Source organism: Adelges cooleyi, unplaced genomic scaffold (genome assembly GCF_023614345.1).
Source record: "Adelges cooleyi isolate 19-005CV unplaced genomic scaffold, UGA_ACOO_1.1 ACOO_flye_CR_arks_rails_tigmint_CR_PRNA_2, whole genome shotgun sequence".
Taxonomy (NCBI): Eukaryota; Metazoa; Arthropoda; class Insecta; order Hemiptera; family Adelgidae; genus Adelges; species Adelges cooleyi.
The window spans coordinates 7,802,753-7,824,879 of NW_026095860.1; the positions used below are offsets into that span (position 1 = coordinate 7,802,753).

A 22,127-nucleotide genomic window follows, 5' to 3' on the forward strand; every position below is an offset into this window, starting at 1 on the left:
TTATTCGGAAAATATTTACATTTTTGCAGTTTTTCTTTTTGAAATATTTTGTTTTATGTTATTGAACAATGCGATAAATTAACCGAACAACTTTTTTTAGGATTTTCCAGAGATCTAAGTAATTAGATTTAATTTAGGACAGAAAGTGAAGTGTGGTTGAGTAATGCACGCAGATAAAAATAATAGTTAACTGCACTTTACCTACCATTCTAAATTTTAAATTCTAAAAAGTAATCATAGAAAATTTGTTATCGACCAGTCAACATTTTCAGAAAATTATTCTCATTTAAAAAAAATAATTGAATGTAAATGTTACCATTTAAGTTTCAAAAGTTGATAGTCCGAGAAATACTACTAAAGTAACGCCATTTGTTTGCATGTTTTTTATTCATAAGACAATTATAGGCCGTATTATAATTATTGTTCTTAAAGTAATTGCTTTTAGTGGATTTTGGATCATTACATTTTGAGTCCTACTTATTTTTTAATAAATTGCTAGTTTTAATAATTTTATCTGGTTCATTTTACAGCGTTATTAGAAATTTTAACTACGACAAGGCTGAGCTTTTAGTAAAAGAAGAAGAGATTTTATGACTTTTGTCGTTATTTTTATTGTGTTTACTGTTTTTATACAAAGTCCGTCCGCCTGTTTTAATAATGCTTTGTAGTGGTTACCAATACTAAAATCGGCAGTATTTTTAAATTATTAATCAAATATATTGTATGTTATAATAATAAATATATAAAAATACTAATAATATACTGTATCATGAAATTTATATATAGTGAGATATTCTTGTTTTTACACAAAATTCATAAAAAATGATGTTCAAATATTGTTAAAATACATTAAAGACTAATTTTGAGAGTATATCATGTAAATAAATATAGTATAAATAAAATATGGTTATTCAAAATAATTGTACAGTAATACTCCGATCAATGATTCATGTAGGACGTGAGTTCTTGTTATAGGTGGACATTATTGAAATTTGCATAAAATACATATGTTTAAATCAAGATAGGTACTAGTAACTTACTTAGAATTTTGTTATCGCGGAGCGACAACAAACAATGTTTTTAATAATAATTGTATTTATTTCGACATTTAGATATTATTTTAGACTATGTTTATTCAGTTATTATGAATAAAATAGTATAATACATTTATTTTGGACAATAGATTCCATTGTAGGATAATTGTTATTGTATTAAGTAAGAAAACTAATTTAATTATTATGTCTCTAAATGAACGTTTAGTTGCGAGTAAATTTAACTTTTAATGTCCATTATTCCTATAAATTATACATTTTATATTTTGTTAAGTTTAATGTTAAAATTTTAATTTTAAAAAGTGTAGTTAACACGTTTGTTAACAAGTTTAATTTTGTTAAGCTAAGTTAAATAATTTTAGAAATGTTCATAGTCGTATAAATACGGTTTTTGTTTGTTTTACAATTTAGTATATTTTTTTCGTATGCTTAACTAAATTTTTTTAAATAATTATTTAGAGAGTACAATGTTGAAAATAAGTGGTATGAATTTATCAACTTTTTTGTAGTATACGATTTTAATGGATTTAAATGGAGTAAGCTATTAATCGTAACTTGATAAAATGTGAAAACTGCAACTTGTATGTAGTATATAAATAATATGCTTTTTATCCAGGGATATCAGACGTTTTCTTGTTTTTAATCCAATGTAAATTTTGATTTATTTTGAAAACATAAAATATCATATTTAGGAATTGATATTAACATCAAATAGACCGTCAGGCAGGATTTAGCGCTTATATCTATTTTTGTTTTCTTCATCTTAAAACAACCAATGTCGGATGAATATTATTATAGTACATTAAGTATGTTTTTTTTATTTTAGACTGTGCCAAAACTGTGTACGGCCGATTACGCTAAAAAATAATATTTTCCGTTAAATTATAATATTTAAATGTAGGAGTATTCAATGCTTTTTATAAATAGTTAATTTGCTATCCGTTGCATTATTTGATTGTAGCTTAAATGCAAACAAAGCTTACAATAATGTTATAATGTAAAATCGAAACATAAGCAAACAGTATTAATTGACTTAATACAACTGTAATTTGTAATGGCTTCACAAAAAAAAAGTATTTTCATAATTTGTATTTGTTTTTTATGACTTTTTCAAAACAATTTTAACTATAAACTCATATTGACAGTTATTAAAAAGGTTTTTTAAACCAATTAATGAAAGATGTTTTTGGTAGCAGAGAGCGTTCGCGTATATCAGTCAATGCAAATCATAAAGTGCGATTAGTAATATTATTTAATAATAAATGTTAGAATTGCGTGTCAAGGTTGGCAAGTCAAATTTAAAACAACAAAACTTGGTTTTCATTTTATTTGGTTACAAATTACCTTCGATAGATTTTCTTAATCGACAATAATCTATTACCTATTTGATAAATTTGTTTTGTTTAAACTGATCAGAATAACATAACTAATATTCCCGGTTTTCGTTTTGGCTGTAATATATGAAACTTGAATTTTTGGATATCTACCAAATGATCAGCTTGTATGAAACGTGTCCACTTGTCCGTACTATCATGTTTGTTTACTTATTTGATACATTGTGAACGTATAGTTCATTATTAATACGTGCTTAGTGTAGTAATGGCATATGATATTTATACTCGAGGAGCAAGCATCCCACAATGCAACCCATATCCCAAAATGTACACAAACTCTTAAATTTTAAAAATAAATCACACCCAGGTAGGTAGAATAGATTTGCCATCAGTTTTGTCGATTTTTGGTACATCTCTTTAATAAATCGTTTTTGTAAGCTTATACAGGTGTAATGAATAAAATCATTATCTCTATTTCATGATCAGACTGTTATACTAATCTTAACAGTAAAAGCTAAATTACTTAGATTTTCAAAAAAAGAGTATTAAAACTACATGGTCTAAAGTCTTAAATTTATAATTCATTTATAAAATTGAACCAATTTTTAAGTTTATATTACAGCGATGTTTAAACGAATTTATTGGTTTTATATTTCTAAACATATAACTTATAAAAAATGTTTTTTAATATAATTTATTTAATTTTATAAATTAAGTTTATTTTCAGCTGTGAATATAAAAAAAAAACAACTGGATGATTATATCGGCCTTAGCATTTTTTTAAAACTTTTATTTAACAAAATGTGCAATCTATCAAATCCATTTTGACATGCTTTCACAGTAAGTGTAACGCACCCGATGATTTGTTAACATTTTTATATAATCAGGCGTAAAGCTTATGTAAAAAATTGTCGCGACCTACACACCTGGAAGCGTAATGTAGATTTTTTTTATAAAACTTTTCTTCGATAATGTTTATACCTTTTACGTCAAAAAAAGAAAAAAACGCGGCTAGACCCTATTTTTTATATATTTTTTACTGCATAGCTGATATGATCCGGTCTGAATGCAAATTATTACACTTGTTATCTCGTTCTCATTTGGACCATAAATTAGTCTCTTATGTCGCAGCGATGGTAAAAATTAGACATAAATATACATTTTTAAACTGTATACAAGTTTTTATAGAAGTACATTCAAACAAATACGTGATGTAAATTGGAGAGAATATTATCATTATTGCAGAGATAACGGTTTCGGTTGGTTTCATTATGTATGCTAAACATCATAAAGATGTACATATCTGATATTGTGCGTATTCATAAATTGCTGAACGATAAAATTATGTTACCTATTTTTTTTTACAATATTAATTTTCTAAATATGACACTGGCACAAGTTTTCAATATTCATTAATTTACTTATTAGGAATTTTATAATAGTTTATGGTAATTTGGGTGGGTAAATGTTCTAATAATCTGCTCCAGCATTCTGAAAAATATATGTGTATCTAAATTATTATATTTAAAAAACTATAAAGAAATAGTATGTACTACTATGGAAAAAAATTATGTTTTGGGTAAAATAAACAAACACATGCTTACTTTACTTTTTAATAACATCTACATCTCTTCTCATCTAAAATAAGCAGAGCTAGTACAAGTATTATATTTATTATTTTAATAATCTTATAATGTATTATTATATATTTCCCAACTAATATGAATGTATTGATGGAAATTAATTAAAAATGTAATCTCAAAGGAAATATACATTGTTCAGCATAAATTTTTACATACGACTGAGTGAGATAAAGCGGCAGTATAAGAACGCACAATCAACGGTTCCAATCTCGGCCACTGAAGATTTGTTCCTTCAGGCGGGCGCGACTGTCTAGGGTAAGAAATGGCCACCTGTCTTTCTTGCGGATTCCAAAGTTGTTTAGTAAGCGTTAGGTCGGTAGCCAGCTATAAAAAAACTCAAACTACCAAATGTGTAAGCCGTCTGAGCCCCAGTTTGTAAGAAAACATAGCCATGAAAAACAAATATTTGCATATACCTGGTAACCAATAATTAAGGTTTACATTAAAACGGCCTCTAGGCCATAGCCCATAGGATTAAACGACTAAAATAAATAGCAATAAAAAAATTGTGTAATTAACCATTTTGAATTGAGTACGCAACATAATGACTATGACTGATTTTGATCATGATGACAGAATGTAGAACATCTTGATAACCAAATAGTTTCTGGTTTCAAATATTATGGCGTATTTACCATGTTTGGAATTTTTAAACAGTAAATAAACATTATACATATATAATCGATATTATTTATGGAATTGTGTTTTGAATAAATTTCATCGATGTTCTAAAAAACAATTTTAGATTTAAAATATTTAACTAAGATCTTAAACAGAACTTTTGAAATCTGTCCACACATTCTAAAAAAAGGGTTCAAAGTTTACGATTAATAACTAATTACTATAGTAGACAGCTGTATAAAAAATTCTCTGCAGTAATTAACCTGATTACTCTCTTATTAGTTAAAGCTTTGAGCCATGACATATGCCGCCATTACAATTTATACCAGTATGTATATGTATGGCTGTATAATAACGTTAATTTTTTTGAAATGCAAGTAGACTAGGTTTACTTAGATTTACTATAGTTATGTATGGACATAATATATTATTGATTAAACTAACTAAATAACAAAATATTTAGTTAAAACTGTACATTTAATTAGACTAACTATTTATTTAGTTATTTCAAAAATAATTTATATTGTGTCCTTATTTTAACTATATTATATACTTTTTTTCGTGTAGTCGTTAGTTGTAGATTAAGTAATAACAGTCACTTCGTGAGTTATTGATATTGTAGAAGTCTTATAGTCTATAGTCTTATATTAGACACTTTATAAGAGTATTTTTTTTTATACTATTATTATCATTAGGTATGTAAATTTGTACGTTCAGATGTTTTTTTTTTTTGTAATGTATACAATTTATAAATTATCTGAAAAGAATATTAAGGGATTTAATCCATTTAATTTATATCTTAACACGTTTTTGTCTGTACATAGAATCAAATAATTTTATTATTTCTTTTTGGTGAATAGGTGTATCTGATATTAAGTATTACTATAAATTGCAAATATTCTTCTACGCGTTAATCGGAAATGAAATTCTGAATATTAGAGTCCGTCTTTCTCTACGAGATATCGGCTTGTGCCTTGTGGAATTTACTACTTGGTTTGCAGTTGAATGGAATTTGAAAAATGACCTAGATTAAAAGGTACCTATATGTATACTCAATATAGATAACAGTTTAATTTAACGGGAACGATTTAATAGATGAAAGTCTTATGAACGTCAATCATGATTTGAACTATGAACTTGATACTAAAATCTATCAAGCGGCTTCTTGCTTAGCGTATTACTATTGTAAATATACTAAATAGTTATTTAAAGCACATCGATTTCACCGTAGAAGTATTAAAATAATTGTATATAGTTTATATAATAAATTTAACATAGCTTATTAGCTGTGCCTGTTTTTACATGCATTTGCATTATTTAACGAATTGAAAACTTTTCGAGGATTATATAGAGATTATAATGTATTATGTAATACATTATAGATTATACATACTAACCAATATGTATTAATAGTTTCAAAGTTTTCTATTAACAAGTATATATAGTTCATATAGTTATTTCATTGTTGTTTATAATTAATTTCCTACCAGTCACGCTTATAATATGAAACTGTTAATTCAATCCGTTTTTATTTTTTATGAAGCTAAACCTAAGTATAAAGCTAAGCTTAAATTAATCCTTATTATACCTATAGAGTTTTTTTTTAAATAGTGGTATTGGATTTTTTTAAAGGTTTATAATTTCAATCGAGTTTACGAGGTAATAAAGTTATCTTACTTCTACTTTTTTATTACATTTTTTAATTTAATCTCATTATGCGGAAAAAATTGTTCAAGATCGTATTTCAATAATTATTACAAGACGAATCATCGGAATAAATTAGTTTTATTACTGTGTTGTACATTTTGGTTTGCATATTATATAATTTACACTCAGATACCGTCTACCGATTTGTTTTTATTATCATTTCCGCAATAGCGATAAGATCGCCGTTGCAGTCGCGAAGAATATAATTTAATGGAGCAAGTGCAACGGCGACTTTGAAGTTCAACGACACAACGGATTTGTGTAATGTGGTGCGTCTCGGGTCATAAACCAAAAACAAAAAACAAATCTTATTACACATAACTCCCTCTGTCTTGATGTCTTGTCGTCGAGTCGCTGTTGTGTAAAATAATAATAATAATAATAACAATATACTTTAATATAAATGCCAATGACAGTGTTGTATAATACGATTCTTCTCGACTTTGATTAGAAAAACGACTTTTGCAGAAAGTTATCGTGTCCCCCCGTTGTCCTGTGTGTTTAAAAATTATTTTTACAAAAACAATGTAGCATTACAGAGTTAGAGTAGTTCTTACCACTCTCGTGGTGGCTCTTAACAAACCGAGATCAGAGGGGAAAAAAATCACCGCGGCAGCCGTCGGTGGATTTCCTTGAAAGTTGCCGTACGCAATCATCGCCAAACGTCGACCGTAGCCGACAGCGCACGACCGCTTCCGGCGGCAATTGGCTTCAATAACGGGATAACCGTAAAAAACCGTTCCTCAGTGAATGGTACGCCGCATGCCCTTCGCTATGGTTTGCCTGAGCGTAGTGTACACTCCGCGGCGGTGAAAGTTTTTCGAAACTATAATACCGAATATTGTTTGCTATTTTTTTTTATGCATACAATCTGACCAATGCAAATATTGTTTTGATTCGGTTAAACGTGTTTTTCCAAAATATAGTTACCGTGCGATTTTTTTTAAAGTCGCTCTTTTCCACCGAAGTGTAACAAAATTTAAATACACATTTTTATTTACATAGATAAACCCACTTCGAATTCGCACACGGCTGTTGTAGGCTATTATTTAGTATTATTTTGTGTTTGACGTTTTTGTGTGATTTAAAAAAACGCGTATTTCGGCTTCGTTCGTTTGTTTCCCTACGTTTGTTTGTGTATATCTAATTATTCTGCGTCGAGGGATCAGGGAGTATCACGTTGGAATCATATAGTAAGTTGACTGAGACAAAAACGTTTTGTTTAGTTTTTTGATTTTATATTGAAAAGGGAATAAAATACTTGTGTGGCGTGTTTGTGTGCGAGACATACCAATTTCTAGTTTTCTTATTATTATTTTGTGTTTGCCGGTGTGAATCTTAAAACAGCACACCATAATGCAATAGCTAGACGATAGTTAGTAACTCATTACAGTGTATTTAAATGAAAGCGGCTATAGCCGATTATACCACCCTTTAATAGAATTGAAAAATATCTAGGCGGGCAAGCTGTTGCGTGACTCTCAGTCGGAAAAAACCCACAGCCGTCATTTATTATTACATTAGTTGAACGATTAAATAAAAAGTGAATAATTTAAATTGCCAATTAATCCGTTGTTTGATATGTTTTCCATCACATTTCAAAAAGTTGATAAAACGCAAACATTGTCATCGTATGATGGCATTTGATAAATTAGTTTAACGTAATTTCCTAAAGGCCTTTTAAAAAATGCATACATTTTTTTCATTAAACATAGTGTGGTTTTAACCCTTATTTTATGAATTTGTTTACATGCACTTTTTATAAAGTGCAATGCCCATGAGTTTTCATTTTACATGTTATAGTGCTATAGTGTTATAATGTTATTGTATATTTGTATATACGTCATCAGCTCATGTCTTTTTGTTAGCCGTTAATTATAATGTTTCTTCTTTAACAATAGTCATGACATGTTTATAATGATCTATAATCTATCTTGTTCTCTGTTAACGCACATGTGCTAGTGTTCATAAATAAGACATCTACGGATTATGATGTTGCAAAGGGTTTTTGTCATCTATAGTTGGATGATTTTATTGTCCAATAAAACAGTAAAAGCTCAAAAGCAATGAAAAATGTTTATGCGCATAAAATTGTATAGGCATATTTATAACAAATACAAATAGTAAATATTTACTTAAAACGTTTTTTATATTCGTGGTTCACGTCGTGTGGTATCTACTTACTCGTAACTCATAGATAGAAACTTTTATATACAAACCGTTACTATTAAGTAAATTAGGCAACAATATTAGTATACATATTTATATACTTTTTTAATAACCTAATTAAACTCTAAATAAAAACTGCACAAATTAATTGTATAATATGCTAATAATCTTACACCGACAATTAAATAATAACCTAACATCATTGTTGTACCTCTTGTTTCACAAATAAATGCAATACTTGTGTTAAACCTTGACAGTGTATGTTGAAATCAGCTATAACTATTAAAGAATTGTTTAGTTCTCATTAAAATTAACTATAAGACTACCGCCTTAGTTTTATTAAAATAATTTATTAGAAACCACTAAATATTAAATAATTGGTCAACTCTAATAAATTAATAAAATACAAAGTCTGTTAGAGTTGTTTTTATTGCAAAATGTTAATTTTAACATTTTTATGATATTCTTACACATAGTTGAATATACTTGTTATTTAAACAATAACAAATAGCTCAACCAATTTTGTTTATTTTTACCTCTGTTATTTTCGTTTTTTGTATTCATTAAAAATAATGCATAATATAATGTAAGGCTGTAGGTATTCAATGAAAATTATATTTTTTGTTTGTATACTCGTACTATTTGTATAAGTTCAAATAAATTCATTACAAATGTTTAGTTGTTTATTTTCTGGAAGGTTCGCGTGGGCAAAATTAGAATTTTGTGGCTGTGATTGAAGGACGTCTTGATGGGTTATTAATGAATTTATTTTTTGCGTAATTTATACTTGGGAGAATACCGGATAACTGAACAATATAACCTCAAAAACGTGATAATAATTAAATCTTTATTTTCTCTTATGCCATCAACGAAGGCCGATGATCGAACAATAGCCAGACCTAACGTATTGACCCACTGACAGAGCGATTACCGTCAAATAACCACCCACCACTGATTACTGCAACCTTTGGCCCCACTTGTAGAGTACGTGGACCAGATGAAACACTAAACGTTGAATAAACAAAATATAATATAATAGCGTTGACGAAAACACTTTGGCGGACCGTTTCGAATTATTTATGAGCTCAAAACGGGTTTTAAAAAAATACGTCCATGTGCGGCTGTATGTTTTTATTTATTAAAGCACAATGTTTAAAATAACGATAATGATACACATTCAAATGATATAGTAGTCGATTAAAATAACTTAAGTATGTGTATATCCATAGGTATATGTATATCTATCGAAATTCGAGCTGCTATGTATGCGCGACTTCAGTTTATAGGAGCTGGTTGTTCCGTTGTGTGCAAATCGACTTTCACCTATATCTTTTTTTTTTTTGTCAATGGCGATAATGACGCAATGTTTACACGACGGTATTAAAACACGAGATATTAGATCTACGCGTTTCTACCGATTGTGCGTGTCGCTGCACTTAAAACCATATTGACCCCGTATAAAACCCACAAAATTTAATATCCATCCGCAATGGTACACCGGGAGGGCTGAGGCAGTCTTCGTCGAGTCCTTTAATGATTATGTCGTGCTACCGCAACGACATCCACTGATGCTTCAAAAACCGGATTTTCGTACTTTGTTATACTTACACGTCGACTATACTTTAATATTTATTTCGCATTTAGACTACTTGCACAGGTGACATGAACCACGCAATCGTTGGGTATTTATAACTATATAGGCTATATAATAAAATAGGTTTATGTAAATAGGTAATATAACATACTGTACACAAACTTATTTAACTAATTAAAATAAAGATTATAATGAGTTAACATTTAATATGTGTAAAACCGGGATACTCGACCGTTGGATATTGCCCAAGCATTGAAGTTTTGCAACGCGTTTCCGCTTTATTATAATTACATTGCATGATCATTTTATCGTAATAGTCTAAGCACATATTATTATATATTTGGTACGTTACCGTTTCTCACGGACGCTGTGTAGCACTTGGATTTTGATAATTAACTTATCTTTTAAAACGAGCAATAATTCTTTCTAAATTCTTATAGTGTTATATTTTTCTTTGCACAGGGGACGTCAATGAGCTGCTGAAATGGCCTGCGCGACCACTATGAATCCGTATTTCATGGAAGTCTGGAAGTGTCGGCTGAGGTTGAAAAAGTTGGCCGAGACCGCTTCGTCCACGTTGACCTGAGGTCGTACTTAGCCTCTGCCGTCAACCGCACCACTTTATCGTATAAAAGACAATGGTGTCGTTCGCTAAGCTGTTAGTGGTCGCGTTTTCTTTGACGGCGGTATGGTCGACCACCGCTTCGGCTGTGGTAAACTTTATGCAAACCTGTGAATCGCCCGTCCGATGCCGTTGCGATAGCCGCGAACCCACCGAGGTGTCCTGCAGGAATTCAGGATTGATCGTGGTTCCAGATGACGTGCCTGCCAATATCACTAAACTGTAAGTACAACATTTGATACCGAAAAAATGTATATAATGTAGTTATTAAAATAAAATGTTGTAGTTTATATCCTAGAGTAAAATTTTCAGTTTTCAAATTTTAACCTAATGCACCAATTGTCTGAAATGGCGACGTTCGCGAGGTTACCAAAATTATGGTGGTCCAAAAGTTATGAGCAGTTGCTCTACCTCAATAATTTAGTACGCGTGTATACTTGATTGATATTTATTGCTAAAAAAACACCAAACTTCTATTTAATAATGGGTGTTGATAACATTTATTATGAAGATTAGCTAACAAGGATTTATTTATCGTCAAACCTTATCATGGATATAATATTACACGTTTCCCTTATTTTTTTTACCATCATTCATATTTCATAAAATATAATGATTTGACCGGTGACGTCAACGGCTGATTTACACGTCATATATCATAATTTAACGTATAACGCTATATATAAATGCGTGTAAAAATATTTTGCAAAATTGTATTACTATGCATATTATTATTATTGATGATATGATTTATGATGATCATGATGAGTGCCTGAGATTGACGGGAGTTTGCACGGTTAGATAAGAACGTACTTAAAATCGTATTTTAAAGCTGGATAAACGGTTTAAATATTGCCAGCGTGTGTTAGTTGTAAACAATGCATACATTATACGTGTATAATAATATGGTGTTATAACTATTATTACAAAGACCTTCGCTCCCGACTACCGTTGACCTATAAAAACAAAAAATTCTCTTTAATATTCAATAACGTGGTAATGACATAATTAGAGCACATGACAACCGCGCGTTTCCGTATCGCTTGACTTGCACACAGATGATTCACACAGCTTTCAAAACTCAAAAGCAACTATGATGAAATATTGTGTAAAAAATCAGTATCAGAAGGTACCAGTTCAATGACTTTACGTCGATCATAAGCTGTTGAAAAGTGATAATATAGTACAATAACATTTAGGCGTGGAAGCAGTTTTCGTGGGAATGGCCTCAACGAAAGTGTCGAAGAGCAAAACCGAATAATTTATTAATTAGTCCAACTTTTTTTATTGATTTCTGAGCGTAATGAAAGTGTAAAAATAAACAATATAGGTTGGAAAGCTATAAGAATGTACAAGTTATCTTCGAACCAACAACTCTCGGTATATAATATAATCCAAAGTTAAACTTTTGTTAAGTATCAATGCTCAAGACCTGCGAATTCCTGGCCCCGGGGCAACGAATATTTACACATACACTTTAATTACATTATAAAGTCAGTTTGTACTTGCTTATGCCTTAGTGCATTCCGGTAGAATCCCTTTTGACTAAGTGACGTGAACGTACTATCCTGGTTATTGCAGTATCGTCGACCATTGACGTACATTTTGTACTCCAAATTTAATTTCGCTGGAACGTTGACTATTGGGATTCATGAAGGCACGAAGACTTGCCAATGGTAATGCCGTACGTGCTATGTCAATTGCCGCTAAAGACCTTATACAACACCTAACGAGCGGAGAAAACTCAATAATAATCTCTCTGATAGTTTTCTTAAATTTCATACAAATTCGTATAGACAATGGGCTCGTTGTTTATACTACATCATATTCCCCCTCATACGTACTTGGTGTTTTCCTAAATTCTTCTTGATTAGCCATAATAATTCTGCAGTAGTTGCTATCGAACAATTATTATTGCTACTTAGCGCTTAAACTTTTCGCACATCATAATCAGCAAACCTCTTGCGACCTTGCAGCTGGCATCGCTTTCAGTTCATTATGGGAATATTAATTCCTGAGGATACCCAATACTCGCAGTACCATCAACCGGTCCATTGTGCAAACAGGTGTAAAAAGAAAAAATATATTCGAGACAGTTTTCATTACAATGTCTAGTATTATGACGTGATGAACGATACTCCCGTTCTTTTGGCAACTGTACAATGGTTCGGTGAGTGGACAACCGAATTTCCTGGCATGGAATACAGTATTTTTCTAGAGTTCCGATGGAAAAAATCAAAACGCGAATCGGACGTGTTTCAATTTCGGATAGACTTTCGATTTTTTTTTACTCCTCCCACTTCTTCTCTCTCACATAAGAAAAATTGTATTCCTAGCGCCTGATCGGAATTCTTAATTCGTTGTTAGCTGGGCCAAAAAACGTCGACGAGCGTGATTTTAATTTTGTGAGGATTTAAAATATAATTATTCAAAAAATAATTTATTGTTTTAAAAGTAGATCGTTTAAAAGTTATGAGGGCGGGTTTGGCTATTAAAATCTACTTTTCTTTCAACGGCAACACCGGCGGACGAGATCAATCCTCTTCACTCGAGATTATTATTCCCACGGTAGACTTTTAATATTTGCACTGCTCGTTTCATTTATCAAAATCACTTGCCAACGTTCAAAGACAGCGACGCATCTGTCATCTTTACTGTTTGTCGACGACAAACATATTTTGATCATTTACACAATGTCTTGCACCTGTGTAGTAGTAGCTGCTTTATATCAACCGGTCGTTGACGCACGAACGTCGTTTAAGATGGAGCAAAACGAATATTTAATTAAATTGTTTATTTGTTGCTTTCAAACAACCTAAGCGGAAGTACACGCAGTTAGTATAACTTATCATGCGGTGTGAGTAAATATTACCAGGGGAAATCGGATTTTCTACCTAAATTTGTACAATTTATATTTTTATTTCTTAAATAGTATTAGGAAAATCTGATATGTATTTTGTTTTTAGGCATGTACCCCTCAATTAGGGGTTAATGCTGTACTGGCATCAGCTGTTTATTGTGCAAACCGGAAGTAATTTTCAATGGTCAGAAATTATGAATTTTTTTTATTTTTCTTAGCCACCGTTCATTCTTTATCCACTAGCAACTAACACATTTTTTCTATTTGACTTCACGGCCGAAATGTCGGAATTATTTTAAGTGAATTTCAAATAAAGTGTACCCTTCTGACGTCAATTTTTTTGTCAACTGAAAATAAATATCAAACAATGCGGCCAAATCGCTTAGGCACCAAGCGGGGCAGTTATTGTATATTCAACGTGTTCTTCTTTTAAATAGTAGGTAGGTATATCGGTACTCAAAAAGATTAAAAAATAAATACCTATATACTCATAGTATAATACACCCAAACGGCATCGACTTTTTCTTTCAGTCAGATGTTTGTATATTAGAACAATATTACGTAACCGAGTAAGTTTTTTTTGCATGAGACAATTTGCATGCTCCTATTTTCTGAGTAGCTAAGTGTGTAAAGTAGTCATACTATTTGAGGTAAATGCAATTCGTCAATCGACGAGTATTTTCGGAATGACCTTTAACCTCTAGGTATAAAGGATTTTTTTTTTTTGCCTGGCATTAGACAAATTCTTAATTCCGTTCGAATAATGCAAATCAAGACTAACAAATAAAACTGAATTACGATATTTATGTTTGAAACTTGTAGGCGCGTTAGGGACTATTAAATCAAACGTTGGTTGCACTAACAAATGTTGATTCTATAATAGGTTTTTTTGACATGGATAAATTTTGTCATAATTAATAAGTATCATTTTTTTTTTAATACAAACAGTATCAATTATGAAGCAGCTTATGGTGTTTCATATTAAAAAGAAATCTGACGTATTCTTTTTAACGATCAAAGTTGTACCATTTTTTTTTTTTTTTTATAAAAGTTTGACACGACGCACCGATAGTTTTCGTTACGGCAAATCGGTTTAATGTTCGGCCTTGTTTGTCGGTCTCCTCTGCATAACTCGTTGTCACAACATCAAAATGAGTCAGTGACCTAAATTACACGCTGAGGTGACTCCCCGTTGTAAATACATTATACATGTATCAAATAAATATTATAATGTCATTATTGAATTAATAACGCGGTAATAAACTATGTAGTATGGTAGACGACACCGCCGTTTTTTTAACGAGCTTGGTGGTTATTTAATTTTTTTGTTTTATTAGGAACCAACGTATCGATCCACCGACCTTTCGATTTAATTAGCAATTAAAGTCATCGTGAGGGCGCGAAATGTGTATGCGGTGCTGGCGTTTAAAATTATTCTAAAACCCTTATTCTAAACAATAAAATTATATATCACACGCTCGAGGATTTCGGAATGTTGTAGAAAGGATATAACCCTATTGTGTTAGTGTGTGTACCGTGTAAGAAGGTGCGGGGGTCCCTTATATTATTATAGTCGACCGCATGCATAAAAAGCTTAAACCCGTGAAACTTCCCCAAATATTGTATAATATAAATATTTATGCTTTTACGGACATATAGTAGTTTTATATACCACATTACACTTATATTTATTCGCCGTTTTACTCAAATGTTGCTACCACATGCATTATTGTTACTTATTACTGCAGTTATCTGAGGTACTAAATTTCAGATCTTAGATCAATATATATTTTTTTGTGTGTAGTTACATCTCGGTTGGCTTTCTGTGTGTAAACGTCACACATGGCGTTACATGACAAGTCGTATCTACTTTAACGAAGAAACTATTATTATTATTATATATATTGTCCACGATTATGTCATATAATATATTAAAATGATTTATTGTCCGCTATATTACCTACAGGCTACATCTATCCTACAGGGCTTTGAGTTCACAAAAATTTAAATAATCACTATGCTATAGTCGTAGCGAGACCACTTTTATTTGGTATGGTTATTTTATAACACAAAATCGTTTAATAGTCGCAGCCAGTATAATGATGTTAATATGTCGTATAGTTGAGTTTAAGTGGTTTCCACCAATATTGTTTGCTAAGTCAACGAAGTGCCGATGATCACACATAAAATCGCTCGTCTACAAACCATAAAGTCTATGTAGGCGCACTGAACCTATAAATTTACAAACCGAGCACTGTGGTCTGTGTCATATAACTTCATCCGTGTAATTCCATGGGCTCCTGGCACGAGACGGCAATAAATCATACCTAGTCTGTTGTACTCTTACAATAGGCCGAGACAACAAAATTTCACTGTGCTGGTGTATCGGTAATTGAATTTATCTGTGTTAACGTTCATTTCCCAATGCGTTTTACATGTAATATTCAACATCGTTCGTTGGATGCGTTTTTGTATTTAGATAGCGTAGACATGTACGTTAATTTACCTATTGAAAGTACAATATAGCGTTGCCTATATTGTAACAACGGTAGCCGGTATATGCAAACGCTAAACAATTTTACAAAAAAAAAAAACACTCAATAGAACAGTAACTTGTATTGGTCCATAGAAATTCGTCCGCACGCTTTAAAGATTATTCTCAGCTCAAGTATTCGCAAAATTGAATACATAATATATTGTATGAACACAACTTTATCGGTTGGAAACTAGTATTAAATTTAATATATATGGCACATAGCTTGTAGTATATTATTAATGATTCAATTTAATCTTCCTCGTTCTGATCTAAAGAAGATAAATTGCCGGAAACACGTTTCTTCGAATAACTTCAATTTTCTAACTGGGGTTTCGTGTAATTATATACAATGGTGATTCGTGTGATTAATAAGCTTAACGAATAATGCGCTATTTTATTATCTCACTAATATTTCAACGTCGAAGTGCACCGAAAATGTTTCACTGAGTTTGTTTACCGGTATGTTATGGCTGTTTGAGAACCATATAATATACGACCGGATGGAAACGATTTTTATTATTAAATTTGTAATAAGAATCGAATTTTTTTGAACAATATAATATGTTATTCAATGTTTACTCACAACGTTAGTCTATTATACAATTGTAACGTCTCCAAACGCCACTAGCTCCCAAGAGACATAAAACAAAATAACAAAAGCCCTATTTCTTGAATTTATTTTTTTTAACGCCTATGAAAGCATATAGGAAAATTTCCAGTTTTTTTATCAACAAAAACTTTGGCGCTCGACAATAAATTTCAGCGTTATATCTATGTAAAATATATCCATACATTTTTTCTTGGCACTCACATGAGGAACTGCCGCATGGAAGGCACTTGATGATGAAAGCAAAATTCATATTTCCTTTGGGAAAAGTTTTCACGTCAGTCGTAAATAACAATATCCTTGGGGTTTTCCCTAACCAACCATAATTCAGTGCATAATCATGATCATAAACGACAGTCATCGACTCTGCTCCGACGCGACGGTGTGTGGCGCGCGAAAGACGAAGTAGGATTTGGCTGGACCTTTTTAACGACCCCGTTAAAAGCACAGTTACAAACTATAAAGAAAAAAAAATACGCTCCAATTACACTGAAAATTCAATGAAGTAAAGCTACACAGGGTTTTGGTTTCATACAAATAACATTAACACGTCTATATGCCCGTCGACAGTGATTGGACACTGGAATATTCAATTTATATCGTTATCCCAGATGTTTGATCTGTCTTGGAAAATATTTCATAATAGGTTTTTTTTTTTTTTAACAAGTCAAACGTGAGTTCTTGTTTTTCATGGGAACACAAACATATTTTAAACGCTTAAGGCTTACTCAATTTTCGGTTGAATCTTTATCAAACAAAAAAAATCCTAAAGATTAACACACGCATTACCTATATGTGTGGAGAAAAGGGAAAAGGGACCTCTTGTCGCAAAAATAAAATTTTGAGTTATAGGTTATTCAAATTCTGAACATTTTGAGACCAGAGTCATTCTAATATCTTACAATTTGGCCGAGTTATATATTTTTTTGAATTTATTTTCGGAAAATGTTTTTTTTTTGAAAAAAAAGTTTTGAAATGTTGCCAACTTTTTATTTTACATACTCAGGGAATGAAACTTAAGAAAAAATTCAAATAAAATGCCCTTAAGCAAATAACATAATTTTTTTTTTTAATATGCTTCCAACCCTTATCGATGTTTTGGCCTCTCCTGCGATTTGGATTCTCACGACAAGAGTTCCCTTTTCCTTTTCCTTCCGCCTTACATAATAAATGGGTTTTAGATAAGTTAAAAAAAATAAAAGTCAATATTTAAAGGGAAATAACTATTAACAAGATAAATTATTATACTTTATTAGTAAAATATTATTATTGAACTTGGTTATTTAGTTTTAATGGCATTACATTTATCTGCATGATTGTCTCAGTGTTATTAAAGGCAAATGACAAATGTTAAGTGTTGTAATTGGAGAGCGTTATTTAAACCTATCTAGTTTCATTCTAACTTTTCTGACTTTACTTTTGGCAACAAATGACTAGTACTAAATAAAAAATTGGTATTAAATATCAAAGCCACCAGTATGTAGAACTTAGAAGCTTCTCAATAATACCATAGTATACTTATTCGTAAAAGGGTTTTTATTTTAAGTAATTACAAATAATGCATATTTATGATAACAGAAACATAACATCAAAAAAAAAAACACGGAGTTGAATTTATTAAGAAGATTTTGGTAGGCAGTTTTGGCGATCTTGTTTACATAATAAATTTGGAGATCAGAATGAAGGGTTTTATTTGAAATAATATACTAAGGGGCATTTGTTAGTGTGCGTAGGCAAATGGATTGAAATTACTGGATTTTTTGGATGTTATATGGAGCGGCACAGCCCCAGATTTGGATACTGTATTGCTATAGTGTAATGAGAAGAGTTAATTTATTGTATTACATATATTATTATAAACTTTCTTTGTGTTGCTTTTTTGTCAGTGGTGGATGTATTTCCATAAATAAGAAAAGTTTTAGAAGAGAGAGAGAGAGAGAAATGACGTGAAACTCAGTTTTCTTGTTAACTTAGCCGGTCTATATATCGTAGTGGAGTGGACAAAAAATTGAGAGTCAATCGACAGTTAAGTCTTCTAACCTTTGAAATATCACGATCTGTTGATATCTTTAACAGTTTCGTTGTGAAACACTTAAATACTTCAAAATAAAAAATATATAGGTACATGCGCTTCTTTATGTATAATATGTAGAGTGGTAGCAATTCAATAAATGTATTTTAAGGAAAACTTTGGGTGTACAATCGTTATCATATAAATTATCTAACAAAATATTAGTTGTTCAGTAGCCATTTATAAATAAATTAACTGCTTGGGTTTTAAAGCTTTTAAACTTTGAGCGAGACAATATAGTGGCACAATAAAATAATATATTATTTAATTTTATGTTGTACAATGTACGTAAATTCTTGATTACAAATGTTTGTAACTTTTTTATTTTAATTGTTGGATTAATTATTCAAATCGAGTTATATCGACCAACACTGAAGCAATAAATAATTGTTGTTTTGTTTACTGAAGTTAATAGGTTTCATTAAATTTTCGAAAGTAAAATGGTGGGTAGGTACTTGATCATTTTAAACGTTAAGACATTATTATTAAATAAAATAAAAAAATAAATCGTAACATTGACTTTAACATGTGATTTGCTGCAAAAATGTTCACTGAAAACAATTAAACAATACAATTGGACATACTTGGAGTATTTTGTTGTATCCCGTTGATTTGTCATATTGTCGTAACGAATCCTGCACAATACATTATTATACAGTGATACGCTTATATAGACTATAAAACGTAATACTATACGATTTATCTAAAAGTTTATATATAAAAAAAAAATACAATCCAAACCGACTGTTCCAGTCGTTTTAAAAATTTGTCTTCTAAAAGGCAACCCGACCGATTGTTTCGATAAATGTGAATCACGCAGTAAACTAAGACAAATAACTGGAGACGACAACGTTTTATTTATTTTTTATTTACGAATAAGTAAAGAACAATAAATAACGTTTCGAAGTGGACTGGAGAGCTCTATACCGTATAGTGAAGTCTCTCGAAATAATATTAATCGAAATGATGGCGCGCTAGAACAGTGATAAAGAAAACCGTTACGGGGAATAACGAGTCATAATAAATCATCACTGTACAAACTTGTAGTGGATGTGCGCGTGTGGATGTGTTCTGTTTTTGGCTACTATTTATCTTGTTCTAAGAGATTCCTTTTTTTTCCGTTATGTATTTTGGGGCCGTTTACGATTTTTTTTCCGCACCGTTTGTTCCTGACAGACGTCCGGCTTCACAAATACTATACATAAAGAGTACACACGGCGACGGTGTGTATAACCATCGCCGTCGGTCGTCTTCGTCGCTTCCAACTGTAACTGCTGCACAGCCGTCACCAGTATTTTACTCCCGTATCCTTTTCGACCTACGCTCGGGTAAAATAAATATAAAAAAGACAGAAAATCGCGAAAACCGCGCGAGCATTCACTTGACTGGCCAAAGCGATCTCGGAAGATAACTGTGCCCGTGTATTATATAATAGTATCTCTCTATACCTGTGACTGTGGTGCAACGGCACCGCGATGACGTCTAAACGCGTAAACGTGTGCGTTTTTCGACGATATTTTTCAAGCAAGGAGAAAATCGAGGTTAAAACCGTCGCACAATGCGGGCCATTAATTATTACAAAGCCAAGGTTCCATGTAGCCACTGAAACCCGGCGTTACGGCCTGAAGTATATGTATGTGTATGTACGGCCACCGTTGCCGACACAGTTGTCAATTGGCATTCTATAATGTGTACGTACGTATATTATTATTATCTACACTACACATATTGTATTGTGTACTGGATATGCCACCATGAGCAAATTACTATATTATAATAAATGAAAAATTTTAAAATTTCTATATTTCTCGACAGTCTGTAAAATCGACATATTATAATACTTATATCCAACGTGTTAACTTAACGATAATAATAACGCGATGACCTCGAATTGCCAAACACCTATATGCCTCGTGTTAAAAAAAAAACGATTGTTTCCTCTATACACGCAAACAGCTTTATACTAATTGTTTGTATTGAAAAAAAATGCAATTATAATATCTGATTCGAAAACAAATATTTTTTCATCAGACGCATCTTAATTTGCCGTGACCTCTATCACCCGTACACTTTAATTACTCGAACACGTGATTCTTTTCATAATATTATTGTAGTTTTTGCGGTCTTGAATACATATTACTAAAAAGATCCACTCTGTTTTAGTTTAACGCTCTTTATTCTTAAAGAGCACATTTTTTTTCTACAGAAAATTTGACACTATATTAAAAAAAAAATAACCAACTATAGTTAATTAAAAAAAATAAATATATTATAATATTCTTGGCATTTTTCATGAAATTGAATAAGTGTAAATTAAAATATTATTACTTAAGCTTCGATGCATAGCTAAAAAGTTATTGTTTCTACAATGATTCACAATTTTTTTCTTGTCTGGACCTACGATATTTTATACGATAAATATTGTTATTAAAAAAAAACTTTGCCGTATTTACTAAGACTTTTTTACAAATCATAATGAAAAACAATGTTATTTCAGACATAATTTAAAATTCTAAACGCAAGAATAATAACAAAAAAATATTTCATGCATTTTCTAAAGAGCTACAAAAATGCACTTGGACGCATCTGCCTCTCGGGTGTTATTACTTAATTTATAACTGTAGGTGCATAACTTTTGAAACATTTTAATATTACTTTACATGAAAAATTTTAAGCAACAAATTACGTCAAGGAAATATCTACCTGTTGTTGTCGTTTCTAAAGCTTTATAAATAATGAATTGTATAAAATGATGGTCCTGAGTCATTTGGGTTAAATGTATTCTTACATTAAACAAAAATTAACATTTTACAAGTCGAACACTTTTCAAACTGTAATTTTAACAAATGGTAATAATAATTTTCACTGTTTTATTTAAACAAATGAAATTCAAATATTGGTATTATTACAATCAATCAATTATCTAAAAACTATTTTTTCATAAACAATAAAAGAAAAGTTTACCATTCACGAAAAAATAAATCTTAAAAAAACTATTAATATGTTTTTAGTTAGGTAAGGTCATTGGAATAAGAATTGTTCATGTAAGTGTGGTTTAGTGGATAAACTAAAAAAAAATACTGTTTCATAAAACGAATTACCGGTTATTTATGGTGCCACGCATAAAAGTTATAGGCGAAAGTTGTGGCAATAATAGCTATAACATTTAAGTTGTGTACATTTTTGTGGGAATATTTTTGTTGAAATAAATATTCCTAATTTCCTTGGCGAACTACGTACATATATGTTCTAGTCTGTATAATGCACACGCACAACGTATTATGAATATAATATTTGTGAATAAATATTAT

The 22,127-nt window shown here is 30.8% G+C and overlaps 1 protein-coding gene across 1 annotated transcript in view; it reads left to right on the plus strand.

Annotated features, from left to right (window-relative positions):
• The first annotated feature begins 7,118 nt into the window (after window positions 1-7,118).
• Window positions 7,119-22,127, plus strand: part of LOC126833719 (leucine-rich repeat-containing G-protein coupled receptor 5) — an 88,986-nt gene continuing 73,977 nt past the window's right edge. The window contains exons 1-2 of the mRNA XM_050565219.1: window positions 7,119-7,550; window positions 10,583-10,964. Of these exons, the coding sequence (XP_050421176.1) occupies window positions 10,759-10,964 (206 nt within the window). The 5' untranslated portion in view covers window positions 7,119-7,550; window positions 10,583-10,758. The remainder of the gene's footprint in view (window positions 7,551-10,582; window positions 10,965-22,127) is intronic.